A 17,678-nucleotide genomic window follows, 5' to 3' on the forward strand; every position below is an offset into this window, starting at 1 on the left:
TAGTTTGGATACTGAGCTATTCAGCTTACTAGTATTTATTATTTTATTATTATTTTACCTATTTTTCACTATTATTCATAAAATACCTCACTACCAAAGGCAACCTTAATCAAAGAAGTGACAAAAACTGTTTTGTGAAAAAGTTCCCGAGGGAGATGTTTTCGTGTTTAGCATATTAGAGACCTCTGAGATGATTTATTTCAGCTGCCAAACGAGGCAAGTTCTCCGGTCTCCACCTCACTGCATCCACCCACCCCACCAGGCGTTCTTTATTTTCCTGATGAATTCTACCTTCGAAATATGCTTAATCGATCATTGGATACAATTTCATGGAGATGTAGCCGTCCACAGTTATATACACCCAGAGAGGAAAAAAAATGGGACAAATTATAAAGCTGAGATTGGTTTTATTGAATTCTCATACAAAATTGTTGAATGTCTGCAAAACAGAACTGCCAATGTGGAACTAAAAGATATAACTGGACATAAAGCTAGAATAAGCAGTAACATCCACCCAGTCCGGAAATAGGCTTTTCAACTTCTTTGCTGCATCAACTAATTTTTGTTCTAATACAGCAACTTCCACCCTTAAATCCTCAGAACTGCTAGCCTGCCAAGATCAAAAGGTTTGAGAATGATTTGCAAACGGATGCAAGGAGGGTGGGGGATAAAAATAAACTACTAGTTGTGACCAAACTTTACCTCTAACCAAAAGGTCCAATTCTCATGGCTGGCTCCGCTAAGCCGACATATATATGAAGGTGGACCGCCATCGACTGTTTCAGGAGCTGTACAGGATTCACGAGGTCAAAAGTGATATAACAAAAGAGAAATTACTTTAGACCAAAATCAGGTGGAACTGGAGAGAATTTTCGTACCTGGAAGAATATTATCTGCAAATGACCAACTGGATAGAGGACCAGTAATGTTGAGGACTGCAACCCAAACCTCCTCTAAGGAACTGAAAGGAAGACAACCCATGAAGATGTTTAAATCCTTACACTGAAAACATAGTCAGAGACGTCATGGAATCTGCGTTTTCAATGATCTCTAAACAAACTAATGGACCATTTGCATCTATCTATGTACTGCATGTTAATGCCCCATCAAATCAGGGGAAATCAAGAGGAGGAGGAGGAGGCCCACTTCCAAAGTTAACTTTGTTCACTTATATCATTTCATATGTTTCAATCATGTGAAAGAATAACTTTGACTATAGTGATAACAAAATTATGCTGAACTTTTTTGCCTGATAAGCAAAGTCATACATAGAAGACACCTTGTTGCATGCTTTGGTTCTTCCCCTATCTTTGGGTGCATACCATACATACATGTACCAATCATGCCTTACAAAGAGTGTTGACTTTTGAAGTCTTCAGAGATTACATGATCAGTTCTGCACTGATGAAAACACAAATGCCAGGGTAGATGAGCATCTGTGCATGGAAGCATAATCTTTACAACTGAATGAAACCAGATTACAGGGATACAAAGTTCAAACAGCAGAAAGTCTACAAAAAGTATAGCTCTTAAAATCTTCATAGGTCCAACAGATTTGCATTAAGCGATTTTGTGTGCAGGAAAATCTACATTTATTATAAAAACATGAAACTTTATGACTTCCAATATTAACTATGGCATTGTTTTTAAAAGCACATGAAAATGTTCCTACATGTTTATGCAGATCAATGTAACTTCATAGATAACACTACATTTCAACACCTTACCCTAAAGAAAGTTCCAAGTAAACCCTTCGAGATCCGTCGCTAGATATCGTATGTGGCTTATGAATAGACAAATGGGGGAAGTATGAATACTGCTTAAGGACATCGTCACTTTTTGTAGGAAGCTTCAAGCTTCTTGAGAACAAAAGAGAAACTGGAAATAGCGCCTGTAAAAGAAACAGATCCTCTGATTTTTTTCATTTCACTCATTAACACCCATGAGTCAACATAAACCTTGAAATTATATAAAGCAATATTGAAAGTTGCTTTATATTATGAAATTATCCTTGGTGGGAATATACCAACATTCATAAATTCAACAAAGAATAGCAAACCCCAATATTTGTGCCAGGTGCTTTTGTTTTATTGTTTTGGCCAAAAGTCACGTGTTAAGAAGACCAGTTTAAGTATCAATGAGGAGTAAAAGTAGCTTTTGCTTAATCCCATGACCATTTGTTGCAACAAAACATTTGGTTGACAAATATGCTATCTGACAGAGAGTTTTCTTTGCATGATAGTATACTAATATTGCTCAGATCTCAAATCAATTTTTTACATAATTGATTCGGGTATACATAATACATTGCTACTGTGCAGGGATGAAGGGACTGCCAATTGAGAAATTAGCTATGTTTGAAATGGAAAAGGCCAAAACTCATGCCTTTGTAAGGCATACAAGGCCATCTAATTCATCCCATGACTTCAGATTAGCTTAAAACTTTAGTGCATAGTTTCAAAGTCTCCAAGTCACATACCATCCAAGTCTCCCGGTGAGGCAATGTTGCAGTTTCAAAAGAAAACTCCGAACCAATGTGCAATTCATTTGCCACTTCAGGTGCATAGTCGAAAACAAAAGCTAAAGAATTCGAATCCAGTACAGAAAAATCGTAAGTGCAGTCCAGAACCTGATTTCCATCTGCAATCCCAAAATAAAACAGCTTTTTTATATGAGATAACCAATGGAGTACAACAGCTTTTTTATATGAGATTATGAGGTAACCAATCAGGAGTTTCCTTTTTTTTTTTCTTTTGGGGGGGTAGCTGAGACCACTGCTAGTAACGTAAGAGGTGTGGAAACAGTATACATGATGGGTTGAAAGTGTAATGCTAGCTAAGTATAACAGTCTCTAACTTGTCAGATATTACAAAGCTTAGAAGTCCTGTTTGATAGCCTTTTTCGGAAATAGTTTTTAAAAGCCTGTTTCAGGGAATAAAAAAAACTATGATGTTCTCTAGTTCATTCTAAATATGACATTTTTGTTTGAACTATGATGTTTCAAAGAAATAGTTTTTAAAATCTCTTTTCTGGAAATAATCTATTAAACTACGGTGTTTACTATTTCATTCAGTAGAATAAAATACTGGCAGCTTCAGTACCTGCAGTAAGAACGGTATGCTGAAAGATAACCCTCTTAGGTGCATCCATGCTGTAAGGAAAGAATTGCGATGACACAGCCAAGGCAAGCACGCTAAGATGCAGCAAAAATTGAAAAATTGATGACCTTGCCAACCAATGACCGCATATAGGTATTAGGGGGCCCACACAGAAACCAGTTGCAACTCCAATTAATGCTGCCACTATTATATCTGGAAGAAAATATCCTGAAAGCAAAATATTTGATTACTATTACTACTACCAGTACCATTAATTTTGCTATGGTGATAATCAAGAGTCTGCTTGTCATTATTATTTATCTCATTGTTGTTGCTAAAAATTTTTATTAAGTATTAGAATCATTACTACTACCAGTACCATTAAGTTTGCAAAGATTTATATGGTTATGGTCGCTATGATTATTACTCTTAAAATAATGATTAAAGTCATATATTCCCTTAAGCTTAAAAGGACAATTGATGATTTAACTTGATATTTGAACAAAAGTCTTAAGTTCGAACCCTAACTCTACACTTTGCCCCATCTCAATTAACATTCAACGTATTAGAACGACTTATTAAAGGCAAATCTGTCCCACAATTAAATGATTAATTCATCTTTCCTCATCAGCTCAAACATTGCATTTAAACAGCCTTATATAAAACAATTTAAAGCCTTCATAAGAAGTTCTAAACTTCAGACTTCAAACTTTACATTGATATATTGAACTTTTAACAAAAATATTTTACACATTTTTCATCAAAATGTATGAATAAAATTCACCCAATCAGGGCAATGCAGCAGCTGTGAATAAGATATAATTCAACTAGTTCATAGAGTTTCTCCCAATAAAAATAATATTAGTTGTAAGGCAAGATCCATTTTTCAAGTAAATGGAAACATCTGATTGCTTAACTTTAACTGCCACATCTATCCAAGTGCACACCGAGTGGCAGTGAATAATTAGCAGTGAAGAAAAATATAGGAGTTCAGAAACACTAACCAAAAGGTGGAGGAACAGCGCCCATCATACCCATCCTCTCAATCAAAAATTGAGCAAGAAAACCCGCAAAGTAAACAGAGTAAGTAAGGAATGGAATCAGAGGTATCATGTAAAACACTGTTGACCTGATAAAAACAAAATTAATCAGATCCCACTTTTAAATATGCCATTACTTTTAACTCCACCTGGACATAAGATATAGAACCTTAATGAGAGAGAGAGAGAGAGAGAGAGAGAGAGAGGGAGAGAGAGAGGGAGTGGGAGTGGGAGGGAGGGAGGGAGAACAATGTGTCCCAAAAATAAAAATGTAATTAAGGTTTTTTTCTTATTTTAAAAGAAGAAATCAACAAAGGAACAAACAAATAAATGGAAACAGAACGAGATAGAGTATGACAAAGTTTCGAAGTCCCAAATTCATATTTAACAATCAGCTATAAACTGGATTTACCAAAGACTTAACTCCGCAATCTCTGTGCTGAAATAAAAGTCATGGCATGGTGCAACAGTTCATGGCAAGAATTGCAACAGTTCCGTTGCTGGATTTACTAGAGGATATTTTCATTTATATAAAAAAATCTATCCATCAGGAATATTAGTAAGGAGAACTTTTATCTATTTAAAATACAAAAAAAGTATGTAATTCTGCTAATTATATCCATATTGTTTACAGAGGAGAGATGAGTCTAGAACAATGGAAAGCCTCGCACACAATTGACCATTCAATCCACCAATAAGGTTTTGTCCCATAACTCCAGAGGACAACATAGAAAGTCCTTTGATACATCTCGATCATTTCACTGACGTTGTCAAAACTTGTATAAAATTATTTAGGTACAAATTGTAGCAATAACGAAACTGGCAACCCATCACCATTCCCACAATATATACACGGTTGTTTTCCCAATAGGTCAACTACCTAACTTCTTCAAGACAAGGTTCCCAAAACTTAGAAGCCAAAGAGTTCATACCCCGGGGAAGCCCAATACATTCTTTTTTGCCTTCTTTGGTTGGGCTGAAGCTCATTAGACTTCTAAGCTAAATAAACTGCCATAGGTGATGTGGGATCTTAGAAACATTGTTTGCTATGATTGCAAAAAAAAAAAAAAAAAAAAGTAGTTTTAGAGGACATTTGCCTAATACAGTATTGTAGAAGACATTTGCATAATGCAGTAGGAAATTCGCTACACATGAGAAAACATCCCTAACATAATAGCCTTTCAAATGAACAGCTGGTAAAATTGACATAAGACTCGGAGAAGAAAGAAATCAAACTGACCGCCCTTAAATGCATACCTGAATGGTTGACAACTATAAGATTTTGACAAGCAAAAGGAAGCCCATGCAGCAAGCATAGAAGCGGACACAAAAAAAGTCAAGAAGCCTCCACACAGACCAGCTAAAAGATAAGCCTGCTTTTTACAAAGGGTATTTAGATATTTTTAAATTTTCTTTCTGTTCCAAGATATCTACATTTGAGTAATAAAATTAATCAAAGTGGCCAATACTTACCAAAGTTAATATGGCATAAAACCCAAATGCTCCCCAAAATCTTGCTTCATCAGATAATACCTACAAGATTTATCTTCCAGATCAATGCTAAGGTAACCACATTAAGCATCTGTGGTAGATATATAAACCCTAACCAGGGAATGATCCCATCAAAATTTAAGTCAGTTTTCAAATACCAGCATCACATGTCCAACACTTTGGATTCCATCCCATGAACATTTGAAGGAAATGAACAAATGGATAAGGGCTCGTTTGGATAGCGAGATGAGATGGTTTTAGATGAGTTGAATAAAATATTGTGAGAATATTTTTTTTAATAATATTATTGCTTTGGGATTTGAAAAGGTTGAATTGTTTATTATATTTTGTGTGGGAATTTGAAAAAGTTGCAATGATGAGATGAGATGAGGTGAGATAGTTTTAGTATCCAAACGAGCCCTAAATCTTAGCAAGATCCACTACAGCTAATTGTGCTGAAACCGTTACAAAATGAGAGAGAGAAAGAGAGAGAGAGAGAGAGAGAGAGAGAGATCCAGCCAGTAAGCCAGAAATATTTAGAAAAAATAAAAGATAGGATCTATGACAGACATATATGACAATATTGGCCTTGATCAAGGAGTGTATAAAAAAATTCAACATTAAGTGTACCTCTCTAGATGTCTTAAGAAGTGAAATGCCTTGAAAGAGGGGTACACAACTCCAAACAAATCTTGGAATTAACAGACCAGCAAGTGAACAAGGGACAAACATCATGAAAGCCAAGTATGGATGAGCAAACCTGCATTACGGTTCAACATGTCAAGAACCTTGCAAATGCACCAATACCAGAGATTTCAAATACTTAGATCTTGAAATGGGAACCAGAGATATTTGAAAGAGCTGGGGTTATTTTTGCGGAAGATTCTATAAGTTTAAGACCAGAACATTAGATGGAATTTTTCTTAAAAAACCATACTATTTCAATACATCATCCGAAATCTTGCCAAATTTATCACTTAGTTCTTAACCGAATCCTACCAGATCTCCTCTCAGGCATGATCAAGACTCGAGTAAGTAGAGTCAGAGGACGCAGTTAGATGGGTTGATACGTGAGAAATTACATGCTAGCATTGGTCACTTGATTTAGCCATGACTTTCACAATAGCTGTAATATGCTACTGGTTCAACCAGAGAAACAGACAAGGTATCATCCAGCATAAGGAAGAGCCGCATTGATGACAACAGGTTTTATCAGCAGAACTGAAGTGCCTTGAAATCAAAGATTATAAAACAAAACTACAAAGAAGAGAAAAAATAGGAACCCATGGATAATCAGAAAGCTATTCATTTCAATAATAATATAAAGAACAATATGCACAAAACAAAATTTAAAAGGAAGAGGCTATCCAAAAAATATATCAACCCACCAGCTCATTGGATGACTAGAGAACAGCAACCTTAGGATGGAACATAAAATTGGAATAATAATTGCAAGAATAATCCCAGCAAAATGGAATAGTATTCCTGAAAATCAATAATTTTTCAAGTTAAAAAAAATCTCCAAGTTATGTCAATGCTGAGTATTGAGATAATGAGTACTTAACAAGAAAATATTATAATAAATTGAAGAACATGAAAAGAGCCGTGGGAATCCTTTTTCAATAGATTGACATTGACCATTTACCTCTTGTAAAATCACAGATGATTGCAAACCAAGAACGCAACCCAGAATACAGTAAACACAAAATGAATGGCACAATAAGGAAGATGGCGATAGGAATACTATGAAGTACCACAGCTACCCTTCTTGAATAGAATATCTGAGTGATTCATGACACAGAAGAGAGAGAGAGAGAGAGAGAAGCCACATTATTAATCACATAGGATCATACTTTTAAGACAACTTATGTATCATAATTGCATCATAAACCATAAATTATAAGCATACCATGAACCATGTTAAGTAATCAAAGAAAACAGATCGTTCATCTGCATCAGTAGCAACCAGAAGTTCTCTATCGTGGGGGTTTCGTAGCTTAGAAGAATTGGTGAAGGCCTTCATTAGGCTGAATAAATTTTCTCCGCGTGCTTGGATGCTTCCAGGTCTGGAGACATTAGGATGTATAAGAGGAAGTCTTCAAGGACAAAATAGAATATATATTCCAATTAAGTGAATATGTACCAAAATAGAAGATGTAATGCATACAATAGTCTCTCCATTGTATCATAGGAGGTATGATAAAAATAACCACCAAGGAGAAAGATAATATCCAGCCCAGGAATATTGCCAAAATCTTGGGAAAATATTCGATAATCTGTGTCTCCTGGAATAACAGGAAAAACATCCTGCATACAAAAAGATCCTTTGCAATTAAATCAGTAATATTGAAACAGAATATAGCTGCAGCCAAGGCACATTAAAATGTTGAGGAGATACGAACACATCCACATATCCACATGCATGCATACCACACACACAAAGGTCGACGAAAGATTGTAAATATAATCCATTGCCCCAACCTCAGTATCAACACTAAGTATGGTTAACATGAATTTGGATTCTTAAATAAAATCAAGTAAATAATGGTTCAAGAGGAAGTGAGAAGAAATTGTGCTGTTTTGACATCATGAAAGTCAATACTCAGTACTCGTAGATCATAAAAATGAAATGATCACCACCTGGATGTGAATTTAAGACTATAAGAAAGTTGTTCAAAAAATAAAAGACTAATAAACACCTGAGCAGCACTATGTGCCATTGGGTATACTGCTGATTGGGCATAGACTTGAGAAGGCCATGAACCAGGTCCAGACTGGCAAACTAAGTCTGTTAATTAAGAGTACAACAACAGCAGCAGTGTGTTACAGCACTACAAAACCAAATATAGACTGGGAAGAAATAAAGAAGTTATTCTTATGCTCTATCAACAAAGGAGACAATTCTCAATATTTTAATCATTCCTCTATTTCACTGAGCTTGTAATTAGTAATGGAAATCAAGCACATGTTAATATTTATTGTCAATACAGTTCCCATCTGTTGATTTTGTTGAACATTTCATAACACAGTAATGTACCCAGTTTTTTGAAGTTAATCAAGATTGCAGTTGGATTATCCTAGAAAGTAAACAGAATTTATCTGCTCATGAGAACAACAATATGGGCCTGAAACAAAAAGACCCGAGTGCAACCACAGTAGTGAGGCGAGGGGTCCTGCTTCAGTTAATCAGTTTGCTAATAGGGGCAACAAGGGAAGCAGTGAAAGGGGTATGCAGCCTCTACAGATTGTACATGGAAATATTCCAAGTCAGAAGGGGTCTGACTACTTGGATGGTTTGGGTCTTCCCAATGGTATGCACTGTACATTAAAAGACATGCAACACCAGCTTGCTGAGTTGAAGGCAGCGGTTGCTATGTTATCAACAAAAATTGAGAGGCTAGGTGAGCTAAGAGGTGGTAATGGTGCTGCTATAAGGCCCAATAAGGGCGAACTTGGCGTGTTAAGTGATGGGCTGAATGCTAAAAAAATAGATAAAGGAAAAAAGAAAGTTGGTTTTGGCCCAATTTCAATATTTAGACCTAGGCGAGTGTGGAGGGTCAAAAGAAGAAGCGGGTCATCTACATTCGAAGAGGGTTCTACGTCGGGTATTGGCGTGGAGACGACCAAAACGGACTGCCCCTCACCAACGGTGACTAAATCGGCGACGAGTTGCACAGTCAATGCTCTTTTCGTCGAATCTACGACACCCGCGACAGAATCTGTGGTATTGCCGAGTTTCGGAGGAGTTTTTGCTAACCCCAAAATTCAAATGGCGATCATGGTTCCACCACCCATGTCAGAGGTAACCGGTGTACCTCTTCAAGCATCTTGTGGGTCGACACATAACTTTGGCCAAGGTGGTGACAACATCAATAGCACTATGGAGGAGATGCGAGTTTTAGGAACTGGTGTGGAGGAAGGGATGGAGCTGTCATTGGTGCCTTGCGAGGGGGCATTTTTAGGGCCTGATCCACAGTTTGGAGAGGAGACTGCAGAAGATGTTGCTCTCCTGATATCTCTCCCACTGATTAACAATATAGTTGATTCATCATCAGATTGGGTTTTGGACAAGGTAAATGAGATACAACAGTGTGTGGGGATTACCTGTGCAGAATTAGAGGACCAATTCACAGCACTACTCAATGCAATGGAGGCGGTAACGCAAAATCAAGATCTAAGAAGAGCAGAGAGTTAAATCGTCTTACTTGGGCAATCAACTATGACGATAAGGGAGGTAGTTCAAGTCAAGGGAGGACCAGAGGGAAGACATAACCAATTTTATATTTTTAGTAGGCTCGTTCGGAGTTTACAAGTATTGAGGAGTGTGGGGAATTGGTGGTGGGATAGGCTTGAGGGCAAACTCTGGTTTGGTGGGATAGGCTTGGTGCACTGGTGGTGGTTTGGGGCAGGCGCATCTTTGGGCTTGGGCTAGGGCTTTGTTAGGTTCATTTTCCTAAATGGGTTTATCCTTTTTTTTTTTCCCTTTTGCATCCCAACTAGGCGTTTTCTTTTGTATACATCCAGTGTACTTGGTTACGCCTATTGACATTAATAAATTTTTACTTGTAAAAAAAAAATCCTAGAAAGTTTTTTGTATGTTTTCTAGGTCATTGATTACTCTCTAAGTTATCCACTAAAAGGAAAAAGGTACGCCAACAAGTTAGTTGCATATTTGCATTGCTTCATGCAGCCATATTAAGTGTACATTCTAAAACTTTTGGGAAAATAATATCAGCATTGGATCATATCCTACCTAGACCTCCAGTACCAGATGCTTCTACATTTATGAAAGCTCCAACTGTATCATGCCATTTATGTGTCTTCATGAAACCATGTGAACCCTGAAACAACAGGTGCAAATAAACTCCATCCCATAAGCTACATATCCTGTGAGCCAATTTACATGGAAAAGAAAAAGAAGAAAATAAATATTCAGGTACAAATTAACTACATGATTCTCGGCTAGCATAAATTGTGATGGTTTCTGTTTTTTTCACTTTGGTTTTTCTTCTTGTGCAGCACCTTGGTTTGCCTTCCTTTCTATGTAATTGTTTAGGAGGGTGCTATGCCGCCTATTTCAAATTTCTTCTCTTAACTTGTTAATTTGTGAGATATGGATTTACTCATTGAAAAATTGGGAGATAAAAATTAAAGCAATTATCGCTTCTATCAATTTTTAATAATTTGTAATGTATATCCTTAATAGAAGCATAAACAAAGATTCTACAGGTGGATCACATAAAAATCAAAACAACATTGTACATCTAAGGTCCCATTTGGATAGTGAAAGTGTTTCATCTCATCATTACAACTTTTCCAAATTTCCACACAAATATAATAAACAATTCAACTTTTTCAAATATCAAGACAATAATAATATTAAAAAAGAATATTCTAACAATATTTTATTCAACTTTCATCTCATCTCATCTCATCTCATCTCAAATCACTATCCAAACGGCACCTAAATAAAACAATGGAACACCAGGTAAGGCACATGTGCTGAAGATAACTTTTTACAAGACAGGAAAAAAATGCAGGGAGAAAATTATTCCCGAGTAAGATAATATTTGTTCCAGAAAGGGCAATACCATTGTGTCTTACCAACATAAATAGCTCTTCTGCACCATTGAAAAGAAAAATAATAGGTCGAGGAGGGACCCAGCCAGAATCTACAGTGAGTCTTGCTACTTCTAACATTGATGCTGGGAAAAGATTGAAGTAATGATGAGAATATGAATAAATCGAGCAAGCGTGGCCACTAAACAAGTTTAGATTTTCATTGTACCCACCAACACATGAACCACAGTCACCAGCACCTGGGGAACCAAGCGGACTATCAAAATGGCCGTTCAGTAAAAGTGATGGATCAGTATCTTTTGAGTCTGCGGATGATATCCTGTCATTTTGGGTAAAAGTTCATCCATACAGATTCTTAAAAAACTGTAAATAAATTATACTTCATTTGCTCATAGGATAAGCAGATTGACAAATTTCCTCTTACAATTTACAAGTACCAAACACAACAAATTTATATCAGTAGAGTCTGTCCAGATACTTCCTCATTCTCTCCTAGTAAACCACATTTTGAGATTGTTACTAGGGATGTTACTCCACCAGCCTCTCTTCCTTTTTTCCTTTTCTATTTTCCTATGATGGGTTCAAAAGGTTTTGTTTTCTCACCATGTCTAAAACTTTACCTAATAGCATAAAAAAGTGTGCCCAGGGGGGAGGACTACTTCCAAAATGAGCAAAACAAGAAGGCAAATTCCAAAATCGCAATCAGCAAAATGAAGTACCTCATTACAATATTTGTGTGGTTTCTATACGCCATAGTTATGCTGTGGCCTAAGAATATCATTTTGAAGGAGCCATTAACAATGCTCTCCTCGACATCTAGTCTGCAAAATAAACAATTAAGACACAACTGTAAACTAGAACTCATATCAACAACCAATTCCTCCAGCTTACTTGCAATAAGACAAGACGAAATCGACCTACAAATTCGCATTGGACACAGAATGAAAGATCTAACCGCTTTAAAATTGAATGACAAAACTTCATGACAATATGGAAATGAATAGACGGTATACCAACCTAATATGGGACCCAGCCCGCTCCTTTGTTGTTTCCAGCTGGCCTTTGATATAATGAGCAGCTTCTCGCAAGCCAGGACGCCCTTCCTGTCAAATAAACAAGCATATAAGTTATACAGTTCCTCTTTGGAACAGTCGGACTAATATTGGACATTTAACAACCCCCAATTAAAGGCCGCCACGTCAGCAAATCTATACAAATGAACATAATACTATCACACCCGAGAATTCCAAGATTTCATTATCATCTTTTTCACTCCATCTCCCAACAATCCTTTGCTATTTGTCAAACTAGTTCCGTCGTCGGTGCCAGACCAGTTCCGTCGCCGCCACACCTAGTTTTGTTGCCCGCCAAGGTCTGTCGACCACCAAGGTTTGTTGCCGCAAGAGTCCACATCAGTGATTTAGCCACCAACTTTCACCGCAAGAGTCCACAACAGTGATTTATCACCGTCATCCACAGCAGTGCGTCAACAACAATAGTGTCCATCATCGTCGTCCTCTCTATCTAGCTTTGGAACCACAACCCATTTATGCTTTTTATGCCTTATCATCTTGAAGGCTTTTAAATAATCATCCAAATCCTCTTTCAAACAGAAAAAGCTGTCAATCCACAACAACGCTGGTAGCAAGTGGTGCTACAGCTGCGTACCATAACCAATTCAAGCCACATACATATAGCAGTACTAGTGTGTGCGAGATTGAGCAAGAGAGTACAAGCGAAATCTTCGAGATTGACCATGGAGTGCTGCCGATGGGATTTATCAAAGAAGAGTTTGAAGGGAGTGTGTTTTCGTTGGATGTTCAGAACTGGTTTTCATTTGAAACATGTCATTGTCGACAAAACATCTAGTGGCATGCATAAATCACGGGAAAAATGATAGAGATCTATGTCTTCTCAAACTCTATTGGTTGAAAATCATTTTTTTAAGGACCTAGATTTGAACCGAAGCTTTGGTTTTAGGAAGTTTTTGGGACAATTAAGATAAAGTACTTGATGAAGGTTGACCCTGCCCCATGCTCAGGAGCTGGGTTTGATCATTAAAATAGATCATAAATCAAGGTTTAAATCATTAGAATCATCCATGCTTGCTCAATTTTGAATGCTACCTTCAAGGTCTCAGAATTCAACGAGAGTTTATAATCTTAAAGTTCATCAAATTTTCCAAGATCTTATGCATATACTGAAATGACTCGTGCGTGTATCTTGGTGATTTTAGTAGAAAATCTTCCAAAGAATCAAGTGAGTGCAGAGCAGGTGGAGAGCTTGGTTTCGACAGATTGTGGGTTTCCGTCGATGTGAGGGGAGGGCTTGGTTGTGAGGGGGAGCATCACAGGTAAGGACTCGGTCAACACCAGTGCGAGGGTTTGTCGTCAGTTGCGAGAAGGGGGTGGAAGATTTGGCGGGGGTGCTTTTTTGTTCCCGTGAAGTTTGGTCTGTGGTGCGGTATAGTGGAGATAAAATGGGACGCATACGTGACATTTCCTCATTGGAGGGCTATTATTGGGGGATATAAATAGAAAGACCGGTTAGAAGTTTTTCTCTAACGAGTGGTTTGGATTCAGAGATGAGTTGAGATTGTTTGTGAATAGTAGAATAAAAGTTAAATTATTTATTATATTTTGTATGGAAATTAGGAAAATTTGTTTTAAGATTTGAAAATATTGAATTGTTTATTATATTTTGTGTGGAAATTTGAGAAAATTGTAATAATGAGATGAGATGAGTTGAAATGAGTTGAGGTGGGTTTTGAATGCAAACGAGGCCTAAGTTATAATATCTTCGTATGAACAGTAACTTTATTTGTCCTGTCTCCGTGTTGAACCCGTGCTTGTGTCCGTGTATACAGCATTATCGTGTTTTTAAAGGCTCTTCTCCAACGGTTGACAGTTTCCCTCTCTTCTTTGGTTGCAAAAATACACTGGCGAAAATGTTAAAATTTGAACTTCGCAATTCTAAGTCAACTTCTCCTTCTATGTCTTTTCCAGGGAACCAAACAGAGCATTAACGTTCAAAATTTTAATTTATTTTGAAACAAAACTTTACTACTTAACAGTAAACGTTTGAATAATGAAAATATTTTATCTCATTCCATCGTTATAATTTTATCAAATTTTTACACATAAATATAAAAAATAATTTAATTATTTTAAATTTTAAAATAATAATAATATTAAAAAATAATATTATAATAATATTTTATTCAACTTCTATATTAATTATCCCATCTCAGCTCGCTATTCAAAAGATAACTAAGAATAACTTTTATTTTTTTTAACTAAACTAAGAATAACTTTAATCTAAAAAAAAACAGTAAGAATAACTTTGGAGAAATAAAATGAGTAGAACTATTTTCATTTGAAAAAACAAAACAAATAAGCCAAAAAAAGAAATGGTCTCACTTGACGGCCATCGATTTCTTTGGACAAAATTCGGACGTGTTGGAGCGCCCTCGCCTCGGAGAAGCGATCGAGAGGCGCCTGGATGCCGAGCGGCTTAATGAACTTCATATGGAGGACGGAGTAGGCGAGCATCGCCATGAGGCCATACATAACCGCCAAAGAGATCAAGAATTTGAACCCGCACACATCCGCTGTGCTTAACCTCCAAGCCATTATCCACCTCCTCCTTTCCCTGCGAGCCTAAACGCACAAACCGGACGAGATTTTACACGGCCGGATAGATTTTATGAGAAATGAGTCCGGTATATCTGGAGACGATACGAACGTGGGAGGGAGGGCTGCGACTTCTAAACTCGAGAGGGTGGCTGACTGATGGACGTCAAATGGAAAAGAAAATACTGCTCGTGGAATATATAGTGGAATTTATCGGCGGAGTCGGTGGGAAGATACGTGTCATTTTCCTATTGGAATGTATAAAGATTAACCAGTAATCAAAGGATGAACATACTTGAACTAAAAACATACAAAGAGTCTTATGATCCACGCCTTCTTTGTCTCACTCGAGTATTTACTATTTACTCGGTACAAGATACGAGGTGCTTTGGATGTCGTAAATGTAAAACATACAAAGAGTCTTATGATCCACGCCTTCTTTGTCTCATTCGAAATCTATATAGTATTACTCGGTATAAGATACGAGGTGCTTTGGTTGTGGTAACGTTGGATTTGAATGTAATATATTGTTAAAATATTATTTTTATTTTAAAATTTTAAAAAAATTAAATTATTTATTATATTTTATATTAAAATTTAAAAAAATTTTAATAATAAATTGAGTTGGATCCGATTCTTTTCGCATAAATATAATGTCATCATGTGAAAAGATAACAAGTTTTATATTCTCAAAAATAGATTCCTCCATTTGGACGTAGATCCGATTAGATGGATTGTCTGTCACGTCCCATGTTGAGTAGTTCATCTAAGAAATTCGGCAGAGACGTTGGGATACTTTTGTACCGAATGAAGGGTGGTATATATATAAGATCTCATATTACTTGCGATTAATTATAATGACTTCAATTCGTTCCAATTAAACCATCGACTAGAACGTGGTTTAGATCTATTTTTGAGCTTTCTTTTCAAAATTATGCTACAACCAGTCATTTTTACACATGAAATTGCGCATACCGCGAAGGTGGAGATTCTGGCAAAATCATTTTTTTCAAATTTTATGTTAATAAAAAGAGTAATATTAAAGAGAAGTCACTGTAACAGTGTACACTTTACACTTATTATATAGTTATTTTTAATTCTCTATTTTTTTTATTTTATACTTAAAAGATGTGTGATCTAGATGATGTCACATCATGTGTGCAAAATAGTTACTTCTAACAGTAACTTTTATCTATATTTATTCTAATCAAAATCATCCGTGTATTGAAGCTGACGTCAGAATTTAAGTAATGAGGGTCACCTCACAACCTCTCTCTCTCTCTGGAAATGGCGAAGTAAGGCTCGGAGCACCTGCAGAAGCCATGGAGGTGGAACCTGGAGGGAAAAGTGGTTATGGTGACAGGGCGTCCTTCAGACTTGGATGTGAATTTTGTGTTGACCTCGCTAATGCATGCTGCAAGATCATGGCCGACACTCGCAGGGTCGACTGCTTCAACTCCCTCTACCACCAAATCAATCACCTCCCTTCTTCTTTGGTGTTTGATTCCCAAGGTTTTCGAGTTGTGGCTGTAAAGCTAGACGTTTGTGCCGATGCTCCCACCATCAAGGCATCCGTATAAAAGGCTGGGGACGCGTTTAGACATATCAACGCCTTGATCAATAATGTGGGAGTTAGAGGCAACTTACTCTTTTTTCTTTGTTGTTTTCTTTTTAGTTGTTAAGAGAATGAAGGAAAATTAGGGAAAATTTTGAATTTAGTAGTAACCGAAGCCAATAAACCATTAAAGTTAAAATCTCTTCTACCTTGATTTCTTAACAATAAAAAGTATTCGTTAATATTTAGGTAACTCAAATTTCAGATTTGATATTATCCAAATTTCTCGATGCTTCTTTACGAGTATGGCTACATAGCTACTTATTCCTCTAATTATCGGAGCCTGTCTAAGATTCAGATACTTTGATATAGACATATCTCTTTTTCTTTTACTTGTTTGATCGATGTTCTTAACCTTTATGCTCTGAACTTTAGGTAAATGATGAAACGAAATGCATCGTTTCATCACTTATTTTTTTCCTACAGTCATTTTCGCTTGTTTTCCTCTCTTGCCCAAAACAATCTTATTTCCTTCAGAATGCCATGAAATGCATCGTTTCATTTTTCATCGTGGCATGCCATGTCATTTTCGTGCGAAAGGATTGTGCAAAAATGAAAGTTTTTAAAGCTTTTCCTTCCTTTTAAGTTTTACAAAATATCTAATTCTTATCAACAGTTTTCGTATAAGAATTATGTTATACTTCTATTCCACTTGTCACGGTATATATCAATTATTAGATTAATTCTAATTTTTTAAAATAACTAATTCAAGAATATATAAACAATATTGCCTGAGGAATAAAATAAGAATGAATAACGGACCACTGAGGGTGGTGGCTCAATAGTCCATGAGTTTGCCATTGGGCACTAGGTCCTAGGGTTGAATTCCACAACGGAAAACGCTTAGAATTATTGGTGACCTATCGGTTCATGGACCATTAATGTCTTCGTGGGGCTAGGGTCAAATTATGGCTTAAGTTCGACTTGTAAGGAGCGCCTCAAATTATGGCTTAAGTTCGACTTGTAAGGAGCGCCTGCGGTTCTTGCCATCTAAGCCCCTCCTATCTGTCTCTCCAGTGGATTGAGTACTATTATGATCACATCCTGATAAAGAAGCTATATCTGGTCACTCCTCCAACCCTTTTAGCGAAGAAAATAATTAATTAAAATTAAAATTTTATTATACATCAGTCATTATTCATCCTACACATGAAAGTTTTTTTTTTTTTTATAAAATATGAAGTATTTTTCATAAAATGTGGAGTGTATATAATGAATAGTT

At 36.5% G+C, this 17,678-nt stretch overlaps 1 protein-coding gene across 2 annotated transcripts; it reads right to left on the reverse strand.

The window, feature by feature from the left end:
* Positions 1-385: 385 nt before the first annotated feature.
* On the reverse strand, positions 386-15,030 carry LOC121257345 (endoplasmic reticulum metallopeptidase 1-like). 2 transcript variants are annotated; one of them, XM_041158315.1, is made up of 21 exons: positions 14,629-15,030; positions 12,227-12,312; positions 11,929-12,030; positions 11,422-11,528; positions 11,234-11,334; positions 10,383-10,470; positions 8,329-8,417; positions 7,797-7,936; positions 7,539-7,695; positions 7,275-7,410; positions 7,018-7,114; positions 6,260-6,389; positions 5,612-5,671; positions 5,396-5,511; positions 4,133-4,227; positions 3,102-3,326; positions 2,480-2,640; positions 1,728-1,891; positions 879-961; positions 703-788; positions 386-610 (listed from the first exon to the last, which is right to left on the reverse strand). In XM_041158315.1, exons 1-21 carry the CDS (start codon positions 14,839-14,841, stop codon positions 467-469), a joined length of 2,580 nt encoding a protein of 859 aa, XP_041014249.1. In that variant the 5' UTR covers positions 14,842-15,030; the 3' UTR covers positions 386-466. The 2 variants fall into 2 exon arrangements, with proteins under 2 accessions (XP_041014249.1, XP_041014248.1); XM_041158314.1 differs by having other exon boundaries at positions 4,103-4,227; positions 14,629-15,027.
* Between the last annotated feature and the right edge of the window lie 2,648 nt (positions 15,031-17,678).

Source organism: Juglans microcarpa x Juglans regia, chromosome 3S (genome assembly GCF_004785595.1).
Source record: "Juglans microcarpa x Juglans regia isolate MS1-56 chromosome 3S, Jm3101_v1.0, whole genome shotgun sequence".
In the NCBI taxonomy this organism is placed as follows: domain Eukaryota; kingdom Viridiplantae; phylum Streptophyta; class Magnoliopsida; order Fagales; family Juglandaceae; genus Juglans; species Juglans microcarpa x Juglans regia.